This window comes from Canis lupus, chromosome 6 (genome assembly GCF_011100685.1).
Source record: "Canis lupus familiaris isolate Mischka breed German Shepherd chromosome 6, alternate assembly UU_Cfam_GSD_1.0, whole genome shotgun sequence".
NCBI lineage: Eukaryota > Metazoa > Chordata > Mammalia > Carnivora > Canidae > Canis > Canis lupus.
In genome coordinates, this window is record NC_049227.1 from 25,802,942 (window position 1) to 25,825,647 (window position 22,706).

General features: G+C 44.9%; 2 protein-coding genes across 7 annotated transcripts in view; one reads left to right on the top strand and one right to left on the bottom strand.

The window, feature by feature from the left end:
- IQCK (IQ motif containing K) overlaps positions 1-581 on the bottom strand; it is a 130,345-nt gene extending 129,764 nt beyond the window's left edge. For 2 of the 5 annotated variants that reach the window (XR_005360869.1, XR_005360868.1), the window contains exon 1: positions 334-581. Coding sequence is in view for 2 of the 5 variants with exons in the window: in XM_038540211.1 (XP_038396139.1) it covers positions 334-520 (187 nt within the window). In the remaining 3 variants the exon portion in view is untranslated. The remainder of the gene's footprint in view (positions 1-333) is intronic. The other 3 variants (XR_005360870.1, XM_038540211.1, XM_038540210.1) reach the window with 2 other exon arrangements.
- On the top strand, positions 516-20,018 carry KNOP1 (lysine rich nucleolar protein 1). 2 transcript variants are annotated; one of them, XM_038540205.1, is made up of 5 exons: positions 516-669; positions 3,705-4,621; positions 6,535-6,603; positions 13,217-13,294; positions 15,827-20,018. In XM_038540205.1, the coding sequence occupies exons 2-5, from the start codon at positions 3,707-3,709 to the stop codon at positions 16,136-16,138; spliced, it is 1,374 nt and encodes a 457-aa protein (XP_038396133.1). In that variant the 5' UTR covers positions 516-669; positions 3,705-3,706; the 3' UTR covers positions 16,139-20,018. The 2 variants fall into 2 exon arrangements, with proteins under 2 accessions (XP_038396133.1, XP_038396134.1); XM_038540206.1 differs by having other exon boundaries at positions 661-739.
- Positions 20,019-22,706: the final 2,688 nt, after the last annotated feature.

Here is a 22,706-nt window from a genome sequence, read left to right on the forward strand (position 1 = left end):
ACAGGCAGAAGCAGGCTCCATGCAGGGTGTCTGACGTGGGACTCGATCCCGGGTCTCCGGGACCACGCCCCGGGCTGAAGGCAGATGCTCAACCGCTGAGCCACCCGGGCTGCCCTCCCCTGCCTTTAGCCTGACTGCGGGTCAAGGTGAGAGACTGTGCTGCGTAATCTCGGAGCCTCAGCTTCCCCGTCCGCGAAATGGAACGCACGGCGCGCCCGCAGCGCGGCTACCGAGAGGTCACGCACTTCAGGTGCCCGAAGCCAATTAGGCGCCCAGTCAACGCGGCCCCAGCCTGACGAGTCCCGCCCCTCTCTGCCGGCCGGGGCTGCCTACCCTCGCAGATCTGCTCCCACAGGCTCTTGCCCGGAGGCTCCACGCCCTGTGCCGGCGAGACAGGTAGCTCGGGGTACAGGGTGGACACGGTGGGCAATGGCGTCCGGGCGGTATCCGACGACTCTGTGGAGCCGGGAGGCTCGTCGCGCTGGGCGGTGCGACTGCTCACCGGAGCAGGTGCCGCCATAGCCGCGGCTTCCACAGCAACCGCCCTCCCGGCACGGCTACGACCCGGAAGGAGCCGGGCGTCCAGGGGGCCGGCCGGCGACTCGAGATTCACTTCCGGGTCGGGGCAGAGCTGGCTTTCACGTGGAGGCGGGGAAGATTGGCCTGCGGGTGAGTGCTGAGGAGCGGCCTCGGCGGGGCGGCGTGGGGTCTGAGACGTGCGCGGCGAGCCGAGGGAAAAGTGGGTGACCCCGTACCCCAAGTCCACACACACACACCCCACCCCAGTCGTATGTGCGCGCTCGCTCCGGCCTGGAAGTTCTCCCGCCTTGGAGCGGGGCCAGGATCCCGCGTAATCCCTCGTGTGTGTGTGTGTGTGTGTGTGTGTGTGTGTGTGTGTCCGCGCGCGCCCGCGGAAGCTTCGGTGCGGCGGCGCCTCTGAGGGGCCGTTCTCGCCTCCCGGCTCCCTCGCTGCCTGTGGGGTGTCGTTAGTTCCCTGGTGCGGAGCACAGGCTTCGACGTCCTCCGGGCTGGGTTCGAGTCCTCTCCGCCACTTGCTGGCTTTAGGACCCAAGACCAGGAAATTCCAAGTCTCGAAGCCCCGGCGACACGGAGATGGGGGTCTTCACGCCGGTCCTCAGTCCTCACGAGACGACCGCGAGATTTCAAAGGAGCTTTTGGAGAAAGCGTTCGCTTTCGCTGGAGACAGACGCCCTGTGAGGGTCTTTCCTCTTGGAGCGACTGTATCTGGGGTCGCAGGGTTGAAGAGGAGGGTCTTCGGTGCTAAAGAGGGAGGAAGCTCCGGTGATGATGAACGGCCCGAAAGGGGTGTAAATTGACTAGTCTCCCTTTCATTTCTTTGTTCTAAGAAGATCGCTTGATCACTCCTCTCCCTGTCTCCCCCCCTCCCCCTCGCATCCTAGGCTATCTCGACTCCACCCCTGTCCGTGTTTACACCTTCTTCTTTCCTTCATAGGTCCGTCTTTCTCCCACTTCCCTAAGGTCTTGTCTTAGGATCCTTCTGTTTGAAGATTAGTTACCATCCATATATTGATAAGTATTTGTTACCCATGTCAGCCCAGTCCACCCCTGCGCCTCAGACCCACATATCCACCGGTCCGCTTGGATATCTCAAGGCATCCATGCAAACCAGTCGGTCTCCTGCAGCCCGTGTTTTTTTTTCTGCCTACCTTCAGTTTTTGTTTTTTTTGCTTTTTTTGTTTTTTTTGTTTTTTCTTCAGGGATTAACACCATCGTCCTAAGTTGGAAACTTTTGTTCTAGGAACTTTCCAGACAACTGGTAGGCCAAGATTAGATTCATTACCCTGACCTCACCACTAACCTTGCTTTTATCACTTGTGTTTTCATTGTCACATCTCTTTTCCTCCTACACCTGCTTTTTTTTTTTTTAATTTTTTTTTATTTATTCATGAGAAACACAGAGGGACGGGGAGGCAGAGACACAGGCAGAGGAAGCAGGCTCCATGCAAGGAGCCCAACGTGAGACTTGATCCCGGGACTCCAGGATCATGCTCTGGGCGGAAGGCGGCACTAAACCGCTGAGCCACCCGGGCTGCCCTCTACACCTGCTTCTTGATAGCAGATGTTTTATCTTGTTTATCTCTATCTCTGGCATTCATTCATTTAATTAGTATTTATTGAACATCTGTTGTGTGTCAGGTACAGAGCTAGGCTTTCGGAATACAGAAGACAGTACAAGAGTGAATTGAGACCGTGTACCCCTGACTTTCCAGGTGCTCCTTTTCTTTTTTTAATGATTTTATTTATTTATTCATGAGAGAGACGGAGACAGAGAAGCAGGTTCCTCACAGGGAGTCTGATATGGGATTTGCTCCCCATACCAGGATCATGCCCTGAGCTGAAGGCAGACGCTCAACTGCTGAGCCACCCAGGCATCCTGATTCCCGGTGCTTCAGGTGTGGGTTATAAATGATCTTGAGCAATAGCTTAGTTCTGGCCTGGCAGTGTGAAGCTGCTATTGGTGAGCTAGGTCTGATGTGGCTCCCCACGGCTCTGAAGCTGAAGAGAGCTTCAGGATGGAGAAGTTCATGACCTTTCTTTCCCACTATCCATACCTCCTGCGAAGGGTATATTTTGTTTCTGGATTCCCTGGGTATCTTCATGTCACCTAGTCCAGGGAGCAGCAGGACTAGGGTAGTGACTGGAGAGATGTGGCCCAGCTAGAAGTTAAAATATACCTGAGGGCACCAGCCCCTTCCCACACTTGCCTGTATGACATTTTGCACCCCCCCCCCCAATTTTGGCATTGTAGGTTGCTCTGTGTCATCTCCAATGGTTAAATATTGTTAATTAATTTGAAAATTTAAAAACAGTGAAGCAGGCAGGATGTGGTCCCCCAACACCTTCCCTTTTCCTGCCAGTACTTGATCTGGCTCAGTCCATCTTTATGGATAGGGAAACTGAGGCCTAGAGGAACTAACACTATACAGCAAGAGGGTGTCAGTCACCATTTGAACCCGGGTCTTGTCAGCCCTAGCTTTCATCATATCATGTTGCTGTTCTTATTACTAGCCACATGGGAAGGTAATTAGAAGGGTTAAGTCACCCAAGGGTGCCGGTGGGGCGAATCAATTTCCAGACACAAAGGAAAAGAGATACTTAGATGAACCAAAGTAAGGCGTTGATTGTGCCATAGTTATTGCCTCTAGTGGGAATAGGCAGGAAGAGTTGACCTCAGAATTTCTGTCCCCTTCATTCAGTGAAAGGTAAACCCCTGAGGGATAGCACCTGATCTGCCTGATTTGATTGCGCTTGTATCCTTAGAGGCTGGCAAAGGGTAGGCAGTGGGAAAATTTGTTGAATGGGTGTGTAGGCTCAGAGATTTAAGGAAGGAGTTGGGAAAGGGAATCACTTTCCACGGATTATTGTATGTTCTTTCCAACAGCCCTTTGAGAAAGAGGTGTTATTTCCCCCCATTTCCAGATGGGGAAATGATTAGCTTAAGGTGAGGGAGCAGTTTCAATTTGAACTTGGCGCTGTCTGAATTTACATTTCATTCACCTTCTTTGATCACATTTTCCTTTGTTCCAAAGGAGTCACGCCCATTTTCTTACTCCCTAGCATTTCAGACTAGTCACTCACAAGTGTGGCTCTTGGCACTACCTGGCTGAATTGTACACAGAGTGGTTTGGTACAGAGATAATTTGTACCATTTTTCTTTTCAGAAATGATCACCAAAACCCACAAAGGAGACCTGGGCCTTGGGCTCCCAGAGAAAAAGAAGAAAAAGAAGAAGGTGGTCAAAGAACCAGAGACTCAATACTCAGTTTTAAACAGTGATGCTTATTTCAGTGAGATCTGTTCCACAAGAGCCACATCCCCTTCGAAGAGTGTGGTCCTAGAGCAGGCATCTGAGATGCCTCTAATGAAGAAAAAGAAGAAAAAGAAGGGCCACAGCACCCTCTGTGAGGAGTGCCTAGAACCTGAGACTGTGTTACGTGCTGGATGGACAGGGAAGTTGTCCAGCTCTAGGAAGCAGGCTCTTGGTTCATCTGAATTTCAAGGTGGGGAGAAGAAAAAGAAGAGAAAGTCCTTACGGCCTCTGGCCATGTCCCCTGCCTCAAGAGTGAAGATCTCCCCAGACCCCAAAGAGGATGAGGAGGTGACCAGAGTTGGCAAGAAACCCAAAAAGCACAAGAAGGAGAAAAAGACCCAGGAGGCTACAGCCTCCTCAGCCAAGGACCCTTGGTTCTATGAGTCTGGGGATGCTCTATACACTTGTTCAGTGGGGAAGGATGGCGAGGAGCAGGCAACCTCAGGGCAGAAACGAAAGCAGGGGAGCCCCAGAGAATGCAATGTGAAGATGAAGAAGAAAAAGAAAATCCACCAGAAGGGAGATACTTCTCTAGGGCACCTTGAGTGCTCCAAGTCTGTAGAGAGAAGCCCTAGGAAAGGAAGTAAGAAGCTAGTCAAAATTGAGGCTCCAGAATATATCCCAATAGGACATAACCCCAAAACCCCTGCAAAGAAGAAAATGAAGTCCAAGAAAAAGACAGAGCAGCCAGGGATTGAGGAACCAGCTTTGAAGAGGAATAAAAAGAAGGGGAAAGAGAGCAGGGTAGCAGGAGAATCTTGGGAAGAGGTAAGCTTTTCTTCAGAATTAGACTCTACTGTGGGAGAAATAAGGGTAGAAGTTGAGAGTGTGAGACGCTCAACTTTGTACCTGGCAGAACCGTGATTAAACTGACTTTAGCCAGAAAAGAGATTTGAGACATGTAACTGGAAAGGTTAAAAGATATTTAGCTTCAGGTATGGCTAGATCCAGGTGCTCATGCAGTACCCTCAATAATAAAAGTATCCCTTGTTATTGAAACTCAACCCAAGTTCTCACTATCTTCACTCAAGATCTAAATGAATTGGAATAAATTTTTCAAATGAATCTCTCACTTTCTGAACTCTTGGTCACTTGCTGTCCAAAATTCAAGAACCAAATAGTTTGAGATAACATGGTCCATAGCTCTCTGAGCTCTTTTTCTGTGGTCAGTGTACGTGAATTAGAGATCAAATAGATTTGGATAGTAGGAGATGCCTATGTGGCTTTCCCCAGCTCTAAGCTTCATATGTTTTTTAATTGGTTTTGGTCCCAAACACGTACCTCCTACCTCCTACCCCACAGCAAGATGGTCTCAGCAGCTCCAGGATTTCATCCTAGTAGTTAGGCTGTCTTCAAAGTGAGAGAGATAGCTCCTCTGAAATGATTATGGGAAAAGTCTCAAGGCTGCTCTCAGATCGATTGGATCACACAAACCAGAAACCCTGATCTGAAGCCAGTGGGGAGGGGCGTGGGGTATCATTCCCACCTGAACCCTACTGAAGTTGGGGAAAAGACAATTTCTAGGAGGAAGACCTATCTCTGATGAAGACAGCAGAGATCCACTGTCTACATCCTGACAAGCTTCCTTGAGTGGGGGAGGGAAGGAAGGAGATGAGCACTTGGACTCCACAGGCCCATAGCCTCCCCTGTCTATGCCAGGGCCACACCTCCATTCCTGTCTTTGGGGTGTGTGCGTAGATGTGCAGGGGGTAATGAGATAGTACATGTCCTATTCCAAGGAGATGTCTGGCCTGTTGAAGTGGTTGGATGCTTAACTGAGCCACCCAGGCGCCCCAAGATTTTATTTTATTTTAAGATTTTATTTATTTATTCATGATAGACATAGAGAGATTGGCAGAGGGAGAAGCAGGCTCTGTGCCAGGAGCCTGATGCGGGACTGGATCCTGGGACTCCAGGACCACGCCCTGGGCCAAAGGCAGGTGCCGAACTGCTGAGCCACCCAGGGATCCCCCCAATATTTTATTTTTAAGTAATCTCTGTATTCAGTGCGGGGCTGGAACCTACGACCCCAAGATCAAGAGTCTACCAACTTAGCCAGTTGCTCCTCCATAAGCTCACCTGAGCTGCTGTGCATAATGGAGCAGGGTTGGGGGGTGAGGAAGCAGGTGTTAGAGACTATTGTGGTTGATCAGGCAGGAGAGAAGGCACTGACTAGGAATAAGGTGGGGTTTAAGGGGCCAGTGTAGAGAGAACTGGGTATGGGTTTGCTTGCAGGGTCTCCCTCCCCTCCCAAACCCCCGGTTAGGGCCTTGAGCCCACCTGTCCCTTGTCACTCCCCACCCCCTCATTAGCAGAACGCTTGGTTGCAGTTTGGTGCCATGGAAGGTAAGATGATGTCTGTGGCACCAAGCCTAAGTCAGGTGACTTGCATTAGTGTCAGCCCTGTCCCTGAGCTGAGGGGCGACTTCATGATGGTCCCTTCACCTCTCTGAGCCTTCATTTCTTCATATGTCAGATGGGTCAGTGCCATTGTTTTGAGGGGAGAATCGGTGAGCATCTTCTCCATGATTCCGCAAGAGGATTTCAGAAGTTCTGTGGGTGACAGGGGTTGAGGTGGTGCTGCGGTCTTGGGTCTTTTCTGGACTTTCACTGGGCTGCTGGGCTGCTGGAACAGAAGCCACCATATGCTTGACTCTTATTCCCTTTGCCCTTTTGTGCAGGAGCCTGACACAGACTTAGAGGTGGTGTTGGAAAAGAAAGGCAACATGGATGAGGCGCACATAGACCAGGTATGGCCCAGGTCCTTGTCCCCCTCCCATGTGTCTTGCCACCTGCCACGCACACATTTGTCTCCTACAGGGCAATAAGATCCTGGTCCCAGAGATGTTAGGGACCCCAAAAGCTCCCAGCTAGCCTCTGGCACAACTCCAGCAGCAGGGAATTTGTGGCCTCCCCTACTTTATGCTGGGAAACCCCTTCACTACCGTAGCTTTGACTGAGGGCCCATCTGGTTATTCAGAATCCCAGGCTGAGGCTCTCCTCCTTATAACTGCTGCAGGGGAAGATGGGAGTGTGACCCCAGGAACTGCAACCAAGGCAGGGAACATGTGCTCACCCAGGCCCATGCATTGCCATCTCCTGACCTCGATTCAGGAGTGTTTAGAGAGGTTACTCTGTTGTGGATCAACTTCTGCTTCTGTCATGCCCAGACCCATGGGTAGATCCATTCTATATTGGAGTACGACTTTCTGGAATTGGGGTAATTGTTTGGTCCTGGACCAAATGAGGCCTGGCAGGATAGGGGGGTAGCAGCATAGGCAAGGCAGTGGCTTTGGACCATTACTGACGAGGTGAACTTGGGCAGTCACTAACCTCACTGACCCTCCTATAGGTGGCTACAAAGACCAAACAAATTTGTGTTTGTGAGGCATTCAGCAGGGGTCTGTCTTATATCTGTGTTTAATAAGCGGCAGCCATTACCTTACCACATTCTTTTGTTTTGTCAACAAGTAATTTCTTGAGAGAAGCAATAGGATGTGATGCAGAGATGACCCCTATCCCATGACCCTTATACTCCAGGAGAGAAAGAAACCAGAGACTACTAGCAAATGAGCTGAGTATAAAGAGGTCTGTAAGATGCCACGGAAGTTCCAAACCTAATACCTTTGGGGCACTGGGGAACTCTCCCTGAAGGTGGTGCGTCAAAGTGGGGCCAAGGAGATCTAGGAGATAATGCTGACCGCACAGTCCAGGGCCTGGCACAAAGCACAGGCCCCTCAGAATGGGAGCTCCCCAGCCTTTTTCAGGTCATAGTCACATTGCCCCGGTCAGGGCCAACAGTAATGAGCCAGGCAACCACACGGAGGGGAAAGAGGTGGGGCTCTGACCTGTCTAGGAACTTCTAGACAATTCCTTTCCCAGGTATCCTCAGCCACTCAGGATGCAGCAAGTTGCTGGAACTTTGAAAGTTCCTATGCTTGTGTACGTCGTATCAGCAAGGCTTTTACTTCTTAGTTGTGCCTGCTGATGACTTTACTATTTTTAAGAATACTTTTAACCATTTTGGGTGACACATTACCTCAGTGTAAGTGAAGCTTTTTGTCTTCTCCTGTTTTTCCCATAAGTGGTAAAAGTTTACTGCATTAAAAAATTGCAACCTGAAAAAAAGGCAACCTGAAATCCTACCATGTAATAATAATCATTAACTCTTTGTTATATTCTTCCAGATTTTTCCTTTGTAACTGTATATGTGTGATTTTAAAGCACTGTGCAATCATGCTGTGTATACTGTTCTTTTAACTTTTATCGTTTAACTGGTGAATTGCTTTTCAATTTGGTATATGCACATCTGTGTCATTCCACATGTGGAGCATGGTTCCACTATAGGAATATATCATCATTTTTCTCTCACTTTTACAACCATCACTTTGTTTTATGTCATTTTGAACGTGTATAAAATAATCACCTTGACTAATAGTCGGTAGCAGATTAAAAGGGAGGAGTGGGCTCCTGGGTGGCTCAGTCGGTTGAGTGTCCGACTTTTGATTTCAGGTCATGATATCAGTTGTGAGTTTGAGCCCCAGGTTGGGCTCTATGGTGGGTGTGGAGCCTGCTTGAGATTCTCTCCCCTCCCAACTCCACCCCTATCCCAGCCCCATGCCCCACACTCGCAAGTGCTCACTCTCTCATTCTATTAAAAAAAAAAAGGGAGGAAGAAAGGCCACGAATTGGGGCAGCCAGTTCGTTATACCTGAGCCCTTAGAAGAGAGGACAAGGCTCTGGAAACTTTTTTTTAATTGAAGTATAAAATTAATATTGAAGTACAACGTTATGTTAGTTTTAGGTGTACAACCTAGTGATCCAGTAATTACATATTTTATGGAATGCTCATCACAGTAAGTGTAGTTAACTTCTGTCACCATACAAAGCTATTACAGTATTACTCTGTTCCCTATGCTGTACTTTACATGCCTGTGACTTATTTATAGCTAGAATTTTGTAACTCTCAATCTCTTTGACCTGTTTCACCAGTCTTCCTATACTTCTCCATCTGGCAACCATTAGTTTTCTATGAGTCATTTCTGTTTTGTTTTGTTTTGTTTTGTCTCATTTTGTCTTAATTGTTTCACTTAATACATTGTAGGTCCATCCACATTGTGGCAAATGGCAAGATTTCATTCTTTTTTGTGACTGATATTCCACAGTGCTGTGCATGTGTGTGCGCACGCACATTTGCGCCTACCCATGTACACCACATCTTTTTGCATTCATCTATCAGTGAACACTTAGGATGTGTCTTTATCTTGGCTATGGTAAATAATGGTGGGATAAACATAGGGGTACATATATCTTTCCAAATTAGTGTTTTCCTTTTCTTTGGGTAAACATCCAAAGTAGAATTACTGGCTTGTATGGTATTTCTATTTTTAATTTTTGAGGAAATTCTATACTGTTTTTTATGGTGGTTGCACCAGTTTACATTCACACCAACAGTGTGCAAGAGTTTCCTTTTCTCTGCATCCTTGCCAATACTTGTTATTTCCTGTCGTTTTAATATTAGCCATTTTGACTGATGTGATGTCTCATTGTGGTGTTGATTTGCATTTTTCTGATAATAAATGAGGTTGAACATTTGTTCATATGTCTGTTGGCTATTCATATGTCTTTGGAAAAGCATTCAGGTCCTCTGCCCATTTAAAATTTTTTTTTAGTGTTGTAGGAGTTCTTTATGTATTTTGGATATTAACCCTTTATTGAATATATTATTTGTAAATAAGTTGATCCTTGAATAACATGGGTTTGAATGGCAAAAGTACTTGGATTTTTTTTTTTTTATACAATACTGTAAATGTATTTTTTCTTAAGATTTTCTTAACATTTTTAGCTTTATTGTAAGAATACAGTATTATATATATATATGATGGAAAATCTGTGTTAATCAATTGTTATATTATTGGTAAGGCTTCCAGTCAGCAGTAGGCTACTAATAGTTACATTTTAAGGGAGTTAAAAGTTATAGGTGGATTTTCAACTCTGGGGATCCGTGCTCCAACCCCCCACTTGTTCAAGGGTCAGCTGTATCTTCATCCATTCAGTAGGTGGCCCTTTCATTTTGTTATGATTTCCTTTGCTGGTCAAAAGCCTTTTAGTTTGATGTTACCCTTATCTGAGGAGACAAATCCAGAAAAATATTGCTAAGACTGATGTCCAAGTATGTATGCCTATATTTTTTCCTTTTTAAAAAACATTTATTTATTTGAGAGAAGAAGAGAGAGCAGGGGAAGGGGCAGAGAGAGAGAGAAGCAGGTTCTCCACCGAGCAGGGAGCCCAACTTGGGGCTCAGGCCCAGGACCCCAGGATCATGATTTGAGCTGAAGACAGGTGCTTAAGTGACTGAGCCACCCAGATGCTCTGCCTGTGTTTTCTTATAGGACTCTTATGATTTCAGGTCTCACGTATAAGTCTTGAGTCGATTTTGAGTTTATTTTTGTGTGGTATAAGCAAGTGGTCCAATTCCATCCTTTTGGTATAGCTGTCCAGTTTTCCCAATACCTATTAAAGAGACTATCTTTCCCCTATTGTATATCCTTGGATCCTTTGTTATAGATCCATTGACCATAGAAATGTGGGTTTTTTTCTGGGCTGTGTTTTCTTCCATTAATCTGCCTAAATGTATCTGCTTTTGTGCCAGTACCATTCTATTTTGATTACTGCTGCTTTGTAGTACAGTTTGTGCTACTTCCAGCTTTGTTTTTGTGTCCCAAGATTGCTTTGGCTATTTGGGGTCATTTGTGGTTCCAAATTTTAAGATTGTTTCTTCCAGTTCTGTGGAAAATGCTGTTGGTATTTTGGTAGGGACTGCATTGAACCTGTAGATTACTTTGAGTACTATGGACATTTTAGGAATATTAATTCTTCTAGACTATGAGCACGGTGTATCCTTCCATTTATTTATGTCATCTTCAGTTTCTTTCATCAGTGTCTTACAATTTTCCATGGTTAAATTCATTCTTGCGTATTTTATTCTTTTTGATGCAGCTGTAAATGGGAGTGTTTTCTTTCTTTTTTTTCTCTCTTTCTCTCTCTTTTTTTAAGAGATCTTGTGGGGTTGGGGGTGGGGGTGGGCAGATCTCTCCCTTTGGAAAGCAAGAATCTTAAACAGATGATCTCACGACCTGAGATCATGACCTGAGTTGAAGTCAAGAGTTGGACACTTAACCAATCTGCTGAGCCATGCAAGTGCCCTGAGAATGTTTTCTTAATTTCTCTTTTTGATAGTTCATTATTAGTGTATAGAAATGCAACAGATTCCTATATATTTACTTTATATCCTGCAACTTATACTGAATTCATTTTTTAGTGGTAATCGTTTTTTTGGTGGAGTCTTCAGGGTTTTCTATATAGAATATCACTTTATCTGCAAGTAGTGACAGTTGTACTTTCCAACTTGGGTCCCTTTTGTTTCTTTTTTTTATGTGTTGTGGCAGAGACTTCAGTGCTGTGTTGAATAAAAGTGATGAGAGTAGACATTCTCGTTTTGTTTCTAATCCTAGAGGAAAAGCTTGTAGCCTTTTGCCATTGAGTATGATGCTAACTATGCTTTTTCATATATAGCCTTTATTACATTGAGGTACGTTCCCTTGATACCCACTTTGTTGACAGTTGTTAGTGTGAATGATGCTGAATTTTGTCAGATGCTTTTTCTGCATGTATTGAGATGAATATGATTTTTATTCATTTTGTTAATGTTGATTGATTTACAGATACTAAACCATCCTTGCATCCCTGAAATAAATCCTACTTGATTGTGGTGAATGATCCTTTTAATGTGTTGCTGAATTCAGTTTGCTAACATTCTGATGAGGACTTTTGCATCTATGTTCACCAGGAATATTGGTCCTGGAAGCTTTTATATCAAACAGCAGGGTCATTTAGTCCATTGATGATAGCCTTGAGCCATGCTAGCAACATTGTATAAGATGCACCTTCTGTGTACTAGGCACTCTGTTAGGTTCTTATGTTCTACACCCAAAAATTTTAATGTGGGGTGAAAGTTTTTCCCATATCAGCAGTTCTTGGACACAGGCTGGATGTCCTACAATTCAGCTCAATTCTGGGACTATATATCTGGAGATCATGTCACATCCCACAGATTAAGGCCTCAGTCCCACCAGACTGCTCCCTACCCATGCCCCAGTTCAGATGCCAGTTACAAGCTCGGTTGTCATGTGTGCTTCTTACCAGGCTGTGATAGATGGGAGGTTCTGATAACCCCCTCCTTGGGTTTTATTAATTTGCTACAGCAGTTCACAAAACTCAGAGAAACCTTTTACTTACTAGATTGTTGGTTTATAATAAAAGGAACAGCCAGATGGTAGTGATGCCTAGGGCAAGGTATGGGGAACTGCACTAAACTTCCTTGCCCTCTCCAAGGATACCACTGTCCCCAAATCTCCATGTTTTCACCAACCCAGCAGCTCTCTGAACACCCTCGTTTTGGGGGTTTTATGTAGGCTTCACTACATAGGCACAATTGATTAAATCGTTGGCATTTGGTGATTGATTCACCCTTCAGCCCCTCTTCCTTCCTTAGGGGCTGGATGAGGGACTGAAAATTCCAACCCTCTGGTTACAGGGATGGTCACAGGGTTGGTTAATCTGGCAACCAGTCCCCATCCTTAGGTGCTTTCTGACATTTGCTTCATTGACATAACAAAAGACACCTTGATTGCTCTCCTTAGGAAATCACAAGGTGTTTAGGAGCTTTGTGCAGAAACTGGATGAAGACCGAATATATATTTATTAGGAATTCTATTACAGTCTGTTTCTCCCATTTATCCTTCAAGGAAGTTGATATTTCTGTTTATTTGCAGGTAAATAGATCAAAGTACACAAAGGTTAAGTGTACTTACCCCAGGCCATACACATTAATGGCAGAGCTAGGATTCAAACTAGCCTGTGCCTGATTCTAGTGCTCTTTCTAGAAAACAGTTCTGTCCTGAAAGTTAACTACTGTATCTCCTGTACAGGTTTAGGGTTACATGTAAGCCCTGTACATGCAGGGCTTCAGGCAGCATGCTTTGGGAAAGTTTCCACGTAGTATGGCTGTTACAGGCAATAAAGTTCTAGTGCTGACGATGGATAAGGCTCAGTTTGTATTAAAGTTCATTCTTAAAGAATGGCAAAACAAAGATTAATGAGGATGCACATTTTAGGCCAAGGCGATGCAGCCTTGGGATGCTTAGAGGATACTCCTGACAAATGCCTGCCCCAGTTTGCAGCAGAGGAAAGTTGCCCTCCCTCTTGTCACGTCCTGTCCTCCTGCCCTTAGTGTTTGGTTTTAAGCTCAAAGGAAAACAGCTGTGTCCCATTTCCCTCTTTTCTTTCCTCTCTCTTGCTCAGGTGAGGCGAAAGGCCTTGCAAGAAGAGATCGATCGTGAGTCAGGCAAAACAGAAGTTTCTGAACCAAAGAAGTGGACAGTAAGTTTGATGCTGGGGCCCTCATCTGTGCATACCCTGGCATCCTAACTCCTCCTTCCTCACCTAGCACCGGGAGGAACAGAGTAGAGTGATGGGGGACCATGTTAGTTTAGGCCCTAGGTGCTGGTCCAATCTGCCTGCTGGCTGTCTTCACTGCAGAACTTGTCCTGAGCTAATTTCCTTCTTTCTGAAAAAGATGCTTGCCTCACTCCTGGATAGCTGGCCAAGCAAGATAAGCAAGCCTGAACCTTTGTCTCCTGCTGTGGAGAGGTGGGCATTAGTCACTGAGGGCATGTGACAATGCTTTCCAGCAGTGGATGGTGACCGGGGTAGGAGGCAGAGGTAAGAGTGTTGTGGTGGCAGGCCCCTCTCAGGACAGCCTTCAAGGTCCAGTTGGAATGGGAGACTTCCAAATCAGGCCTGAAGAGAGGGGACAGGAGAGAGTGCAGCATGAGGACCATGAAGTCAGGCTGAAGAGGGATGAAAGGGGATGTGGGCAGACTGGAGGGCCATACCAGGCCAGACTCGGGGGTCATCATAGGGAGCATGCATGGGACTCTTAGTGCTGTGGGAGCTGCTGGGGGGGGGGGGGGGCGGACATTTATGTGGGGAGAGTGGGGAGTGGGTTAGAAGGCTCAGCCTGCAGGCGTGAGGACTGAGATGTGGCAGAGAGTGTAGAGAAAGAGAAAAAAAAAACTTCACAATCCATCAAGACTTGTTTATCGATTGGATTGGGCTAGGGAGAGAAAGAAGGATCCAGATGACAGGGAAGCCTTGCCTTCCTGCACTATCTTAAGCCTTCACAGTTGAACACAGGAAAGAACAATTGACTTGGATCAAAAAACCTGAGTTCAGTTTTGGCTCTGCCACTTTCTAGTTGTGAGACTTGAGGTAAGCAGCCTCTGCTCTGAGCCTCAGTTTCCACACCTATAAAATGTGATTTCTACTCTGGCCCAGTAGGGTATGGAGAGGGGCTTTGTTATGTGTCTTCCCTCAGTAGCTCTTTCATCGCATCCTCTTGAACAGAGCGGATCGGATAAAACACCCTGATTGAGTTGAGGAAAGCAAGAAACAGGGCAGCATCATTCAGAACCTGTGGCCCCAGAGGCTGTGCCTAAAAGACCTTATTGGTGGGGGAGAGATCCTGGGGCACAGGGGTGGCATCTGCTGGGGACGCTTTAGGAGGCATTGCCTCCCAGGACCCAAGGCCACTTGTCTGCTGAGGCAAGTGGTGAGGATTCCAGACTGGCTGTGGGCCCCTGCGGGAAGGTCCCCTATGAGTGGGTCAGCAGCCCTTGGAAGAGCTAGCTCACCCATGACTGGGCAGCCTCTGGCAGCACTCTCCTCAGAACCAGTGCAGGACTGTCAAAGGTGGTGTCTTATTCTAGAAGTTGTAGGCCTGGGAAGCTGTAATTATGCCTACATCTGGGTCACTATGAAGCTGGGAGAATTTGTTACTAGTTCACTCAGGGCAGGTGTAGCAATGACTGGTTCTTACTGTTCTCCCAAAACTGACCTAGAAATAAGTGCTAAGCTGGCATTTGGCTTGCAAGTGGAAAGTTCCCAGAGAGTATAAAGGTCAGCAATCAGGGTAGGGTGGGAAGAATGACAAATCATCAAGGTTTTAAGGTGTGCCAAACATTGTGCTCTGGGTTGTTGGTGTAAAATCAGATTTGATTTTTAGCTAAAGCCCTGTGAGAGGGGTGTTGCACACCTATTCTGCAGATGAGGCTATTGAGGCTCAGAGAGGTTAGGTGATTTGACTAGGGTCACACAGGTGGGCTTGATCCTTGGGTCTCTGTGACTTCAAAGTCATAGTTTTATTGAGCTGGGTTTCTTGTTTCTCACAGATATGGGAAGGACAGGGGTCTTTTCTTAAGCAGCTCCTCTGAGGGACTGTCTTGGATTTTCTGGAACATGGGTGATTTGTGTATAGGTAGTAGAGTACTCTAGACAGGAAGTGGGACCCCAAGTTCCTGGACTGGCTCACCCACGGACTCAGCTGTGTGATCCTTGACCTCTCCAGGTCTCCACTCCCTGCTGTAAAATGCAGTGCTTGTGCAAAGAGATGTGCATTTCAGATCCCACTTTCCCTCCCTCCTCCTTCCAACTTTCAGAAACCTTAGGCTGAGGGAAGAATGGCTAGCTGGTGAGGTGAGCTGTGCTGGGAGGTGAGGTGAGGTGTGCCATTCTCTGCTGTGAGTGAGGGGAGGAGTAAAGCAGACAGGCAGGCAGTTCCAGGGTGGGCCCTGGTGTTGGGCAGACCTGAGATGGAATTCCCGCAGGGTCAGTAATGAGTGTGTACTCCCAGTTAGGCTGCAGACTTCCATTTCCTCATCAGTAGCATGGGAATGCTAACAGTATTCCTTATAGAGCTCTTGTTAGAATTAAGAAGACAGTCCATTGATGTGCTTATAAGCACTGTGCCTGCAAGCATTTAATCAGCTGGATCCTCCCTGGTGAGGCTGGGGTTGGGGAAAGGACAGGGCTTCGGAAACCAGGAAAATAACCACATTTTTTCTCTTACCACAGGGAACTCAGTTTGGCCAGTGGGATACTGCTGGTTTTGAAAACGAGGAACAGAAATTGAAATTTCTCAAACTTATGGGTGGCTTTAAAAACATGTCCCCTTCATTCAGCCGCCCCTCTAACACAATTGGAAGGCCCAACATGGCTCTCAACAAGAAGGCAGCCGACGCCCTGCAGCAGAACCTGCAGCAGGACTATGACCGGGCCATGAGCTGGAAGTACAAGCGTGGTGCTGGCCTCGGCTTCTCCTCTGCTCCAGACAAAATCTTTTATATTGACAGGAATGCTTCCAAGTCCATCAAGTTTGAAGATTAAAGTCTACTACTGTCTAGTCCTTCAAAACAGCCAAAATTGCTTTTATTATTCAGTTATGCAGTTGGAAGCCATCTGACAACTGTCTCAAATCACACCTCTGCAGAGATTAAGGAAAACTATGCCCATGTGCTTGGATGAACTGGGGTCAGGGAGCTCATGTTTCAGAAGCCAAGAGGACATATGAGTGGCTGACACCTCCTGTTTTCTGTATTAAGATTCCATCCCTATTTGAAGACATCAGCATATATAAATAATAGCTGAATTTGCTCAGTGCTTAGTATGTGCCAGGTACGTACTACTGTGTTTCCCTTGCATTAATGTAGTTAGTAATTATGAAATAGGTGCTATTATCCCCATCTTACTGATGAGGAAACTGAGGTTCAGGGATGAAGTAATAAAATTGCCTGGGTTCACTCAACCAGTAAGTGCCAATTGTTGGACTTTTGTACCCCACATCCTGTGTCACTTTTCACTACTACAGATGTCCCCTTCTAGGGAATTTCACCAAGAATACCCATGGGGGATGAAAATCTCTTAATTAAGAGACAGAAGTTTTGTTAGATGTTTAAATCTCAAATAGGAAGTAGAATTGATGGTGAACAGTTAAGAGCAAGCTCATTTTCTTTTCCCATCCTGGAGTAGCTGCAGACAAAAAGGGTCACCACCAAGCAGATGTGGCTGACCTGCTGCTGTTGGGAAATGTGTTTCTAAACCAATTTTGCCTTTTCTGGCTGCCTGCCTTCCATCCTCAGTGTTGAGCTTGGATTTAATCTTTATGCTGTAACTGAATTCTAACCAAGCCATTTTATAGAGACTGTTAGTCTTAATGAACCAATGGCAAATTCCCAGGCATATGTTTATTAGAATCTTTGTGACCATAAGAAAGAGAATCCTAGCAGACTTCTCTGATGGAAGTCCAGTGCCAGGAGGCCTGCATGTGTGGGGATGACACAGGAAGTTGTCTCATCATGATACTGTTAACATGCCTATACTCTACAACCAGCCTCACAGAGCTCCAGGTATAGTGACTTGAGTGACAAATGACCACTCTCTCCATTCACCTAGCACTTTGCTTTTGAAAATACAGGTTCTGAGTGGGACATTTTCACATCACTTGGCCTAAATGCCTCCTATAGACATTCCAGCTCAGGCAGGCCTAACTAAATAGCCAGCATACTCAGTCTCTCACTGAGCAGGAAGTCCTGATGTGTAGGGGGTTGATTCAGCAACTCAACAAGGAAACATTCTTTTCCTTTCTGCTCCCTTCATCCTGTTGGCTTCATCAGGCTGCTGAAAGAATGGCTGTAGCAATCCTAGGGAGGATTTTAAGATACTAAAACATTCTAGAGGAAAAAGAAAAACCTTATGGCCCAAGGAAAGTTCCAGAAGACCTTTTATCATAATTCCTTGCCTAGTAGTGGGTCATATACCCATTTCTGACCCATCCCCTGGCATGTGAAGGAAGATGCTCCTCAGGCTAGTCATAAAGGAAGAGTGAGGAGTTGACAAGACAAACATGGAGTCCACTACTATCCCGCTGGGCAGAGGTGAGGCAGGCTGGCCTGGGCCCCAACTAATAAGCATTGGCCAAGTCAAGAGTCATACAAATCTATGCTAGCGATGTTTCAGGTGGGCCACTTCACTCACAATGTGAATTGGGCCTTTGATGGATTCAGCCTTGAGGTACATAGTGGAAGAGGCCTTCTAAATGCCCGGAAGGTAAGGTTCTGTAGTTGAGTTAGCTCCTTCAGAGCACCTTGTCCTTTCACAGGGGGCTAAATCTCTCCAGGCCTTGATCAACACTACAGGAATTCACTCGCTGTACTGACTGCTTCTCTAATTGTTTTCAACTTGCCAAGAGATCACACTACAGTTTGGGCCTGACTTGGCTTGTCAGGAAGGATTGTGCTCAGCCATCTCTTGGGTGATTCAGGAGAGAACCTAATCAGTTGCCCACTCTCTTGTCCCCATAGTGATAGTTCTCATTAGCATGTGATGGTCAGGCCTCTCCCTGTCATTTCGTATAAATAGCCTGTGTAATAGGATTTGACTTTCAAACTTAACGTATCACCGTTGGCTGAGGAGGTCTACACTGGCTCGGGGAAGGTTTACTGTGGTTTGTTTCTGAAGCAGGGTCTAGCCAGAGCAGGTTGAACAGCCAAGACAGCAAGATGGCCAGTGGGCTCAGTGGGCTTAATCTTGGTCTGCACCGACAGGAGCAACAGAGACGCCATTTCTCAGGTGAGCCCGTCTCTGCCCTGCAGCAGGCTGCAGTCCCGGAAGCATTTACACTCTGAGCTTCCTGTGGGAGCTGGGCTCCTCTCCTCTGTAAAGGAAACAGCAATGGCTTGTGCCACCTCTGCCCCTTTCCCCCATGTCCAGTGCCATCAGTCTGCAAGGGTTTTTTGGGAACGATTTCCTAGGTTCTTGATGTCTTGATTCTGTGTAAAACACAGCATGTCTCCACTGCAGCAGGTGGTTTGGGGAGTTTTACTCAGATTCGGGGCAGGAGAGGTCTGGTGTATAGCACAGCCAAGGTCCTAGTTGAATATTTAACAGCCCTGTTCTCACACGTGTTGGCTCTTTCTCCTTGGGGATTTCTCACTCAACTGAGCGTACTTCTGAGGCAGGGTCCTTCCCTCCTTAGAGTGCCCTTATCTACGTGTCTCTGAAACCCCATGATTCTTAATCACTTTATTCTCTGGGCTGATTCCTGCTGTTTCTGCCTTAGCCCATTGGCCCTGGCTAAAGACTTCCTTTCCATGACTAGACTGACCCATCAAAAGTATTTGCTAGATAGACAAAGTTCTCATCTAAAAGAAATTGTGTATTCAGCTCTACAAACTTAGAATTATTCAGGTTTGTGATTGGCAGATTAATGACCCCTGGCCCAAGATGTCCATGTCCTAGTCACTGGAACCTATGGATATGTTAGGGCAAAAAACAAAAGTGAGTTTGGGGTAGCAGATGGAATTATAGTTGCTAATCAGCTGACCTTAAAATAAGATTATCCTGGATTGTCTGAGGGCCCGATGCCAGGTCCTTAACTGTAGAAGAAGAGGGAGGCAGAAATGTAGAAGAGGCTTGTAAGAAAAACTTGACAAGCTGTTGCTGGTTTTAAGATAAAGGAATGGACCACAAGCCCAGGAATGCAGGTAGCCTCTAGAGCTAGAGAAGGCCAGAAAATAGATTCTCCCCCAGAGCCTCCGTCCTCCAGAAGGAATAAAGCCCTGCACACCTTCATTTTGAGGGTAAAGCCCCCTGAGACCTTTGGACTTAGGACAAATAGATCCACTGGGTGATAAAATTGTGTTGATGGAAGTCTCTAAGCTTGTGGTAATCTGTTAAAGCAGCAATAGAAAAGTAATGTAGGTCTCATGCAGAACTTTTCCTTGTTTTTCTTATTTCCTAAAACTCTTAGAATTTTTATTGTTCCATTGTCCTTTGTAATGACAGTAGACTTTATCCCCCGTAGGCTGTGGTTTCCAGAAGCTGGCTAATTGATTCAGTAATGGGCTGAGGTAAAACCACAAAAGATCATAGAAAATCTAAGCCTTAAAAAAGAAAAAGAAAATCTAAGCCTTTGCCCTGGACTAGGTGACAGATGGTTCCAAAGCTCCTTTGGTGTAATGCACACTCAACCCAATACGGAAGTCCTAACTCATGTCAATCTAAAAACATTAGGTTACTCAGGCTTGGGAATGAACTCTGTCTAATGTGGGCAGCCTCAGAGTAGGAGAAAGGACTTAAAGCGGATGATTTGTGAATTTGCCAATTGTGTTTCATTTAAATAGTATCTTATAATAACAGTGGTATATGAAATAATTTTAATGGAGATAATTTTGTGAAATAAAGGTCACTTGGTAATATTTGAGCAGTACCACCATGTTTTCTGAATTTCTGTATGTTTTGTTCAGTAAAGGGGAACAAAAGGGGTACTCTTCAGTATCCACTATTCTTTAATGTAGGATCTTTTCTCAGGCTAGGGGCCGGGGGTTGGTGGGGGGTGGGGAAAAATTCACAATTAAGTTGATCAGAAAATCCATAGCATATTCTTTGGTCCTAAACTGTTCAGTAAAAATATGAGTTTAATGTAAATTTATTTTTAAAAATTATTTTAGCCACTTTTACTGAGATTAGCTGCGAACGGTCGTCCTACATTTCACAGCATAAAAATGAAATGTAATTTATGTCCAGTGTGTACCTTCTAAAAGTACTGAAGTTTGGAGCACTGTAATCCAATCCACAAGTGGAACAAATGGATGCATTTTCCTGAGCACAGACTTCTAGGCTGTGAATCACCACCAATCAATATTAATGCTTTTACTGATTCAGAATAAAATGTCAGTGGAGGCTCATTAGCAGTAATACAAGAATCAGATTCCAGATTCCAAAAATCTGGTGGTAAAAAAGTATAATCACATGCAGTTTAGAATTATGGCTGCAAAGCAAACAGGGCAATATGTTTAGACAAGTTCTTTTATGGATGAAAAGAGTCAGAAGTAATTAAATGAACAGTCATGAACATAAATGTTCCTTTGGGAGGTTTATTCATTTATAGTATACTTTCCATGGAAGCCACAGAGGGAATTGCAGATTTGACCTCACTTTCTCTAATCCACCATTGTGTTTTTTTAAATTTACTTTTAATTGAAGTATAGTTGATTGACATACAGTATATTAGTTTCATGTGTAACATAGTCATTTGACATTTATAATGCTTTAAAAAATATTCACCACAAAAAATATAATTACCCTCTGTCACTGTACAAAGTTGTTACAGTATTATTGACTATATTCCCTATGCTTTACATATATCCCTGGATTTATTTTTAATTGGAAGTTTGTACCTCTTAATCCCCTTTGCCTATTTCCTTCTTCCTCCCATTCCCCTCTCCTCTGGCAACCACCAGTATTTTCTCTGTATTTATGAGTCTTTCTGTTTTTTGTTTGCTCATTTATTTATTTTTTTTATTTCACATGTAAGTGAAATTATATGGTATTTGTCTTTCCCTGACTTATTTCACTTACCATAATACCCATATGTGTATCCATGTTGTTGATGGCTGAGTAATACTCGTGTGTGTGTGTGTGTACATACATGAGTACACACCAAATTATCAGTGGACATGTAGAATGTATCCGTATCTTGGCTCTTATTGTAAATAATGCTGGGATAAACATAAAGATGCATATTATCTCTTTGAATCAGCATTTTTGTTTTCTTTTTGGTAAACACCCAGAAGTGGATCGTATGGTATCTAATTTTTTGAGCAACCTCTATACTATTTTCCATGGCTGTACCAATTTACATTCCCACCAAAAGCACATGGGGGTTCCCTTTTCTCCACATCCTTGCCAACACTTATTTCTTGTCTTTTTTTTTTTTCTTTTTTTTTTTTTTATAGTCAGTCTAACAAGTATGAGGTGATGTCTCATTGTGATTTTCATTTGCATTTCTCTGGTGACAAGTAATGTTGAGCATCTTTTCATGTGTCTGTTGGCCATCTGTATGTCTTCTTTGGAAAAATGTCTAGGTTCTCTGCCCATTTTTAATTGAATTATTTGAGGGGCTTTGGTGTTTAGTTTATGAGGTGTTTTTTTTTAATATGTTTTGGATATTAAGTCCTTATCAAATATTTACACATATCTGCTCCCATTCGGTAGATTGCCTTTTCATTTTGTTGATAATTTCCTTTGCTGTGCAAAAGTTCTTTAATTTGATGAAATCTCAGTTATTTTTGTTTATGCTGTCCTTGCCTGAAGAGACAGATCCAGAAAAATACTGCTAAGACCATTGTCTAGGAGTTTACTACTTAGGTTTTCCTTCAGGAGTTTTATGGTTTCATCTCTTATATAAGTCTTAAATCCATTTTGACTATATTTTTGTATGTGGTGTAAGAAAGTGGTACAGTTTCATTCTTTTGCTGTATCTGTCCGATTCTCCCAACACCATTTATTTTTTAAAGATTTTATTTATTTATTCATGAGACACAGAGAGAGAGAGAGAGGCAGAGACATAGAGGGAGAAGCAGGCTCCATGCAAGGAGCCCAATGCAGGACTTGAGCCCTGACCTTCGGATCACACTCTAAGCCTAAGGCAGACACTCAACCGCTGAGCCACCCAGGCATCTGCCCAACACCATTTATTGAGGAGACTCTTCCCCACCATTGTTGGATCCTTTGTCATAGATTAATTGACCATATAAGTGTGAGTTTATTTCTGGGCTCTCTGTTCTCTATTGATCTGTGTCTGTTTTTGTTCCAGTACCGTTATCCTTTGATTATTACTGTTTTGTAGTGTAGTTTGAAATCTGGGATTGTGCTACCTCCAGCTTTGTTTTTCTCTCCCAAGATTGCTTTGGCTATTCAGGGTCTTTTGTGATTCCACACAAATTATAGGATTATTTGTTCTAGTTCTGTGGAAAATGCTGTTGGTATTTTGATAGGGATTGCACTGAACCTGTAGATTGCTTTGGGTAGTGTGGCTATTTTAACAAAATTCTTCCAATCCACAAGCATAGTATATCTTTCCATTTATTTATGTGATCTTCAGTTTCTTTCATCA

What these genes read in the sequence shown, in the direction of transcription:
- KNOP1 (XM_038540205.1), top strand. Translation starts at nt 3,707, where the DNA reads ATGATCACCAAAACCCACAAAGGAGACCTGGGCCTTGGGCTCCCAGAG. An exon ending in CAGGAGAATCTTGGGAAGAG is followed by an intron (nt 4,622 to 6,534) that starts GTAAGCTTTTCT and finishes CCTTTTGTGCAG; the next exon opens with GAGCCTGACACAGACTTAGA. An exon ending in CTGAACCAAAGAAGTGGACA is followed by an intron (nt 13,295 to 15,826) that starts GTAAGTTTGATG and finishes CTCTTACCACAG; the next exon opens with GGAACTCAGTTTGGCCAGTG.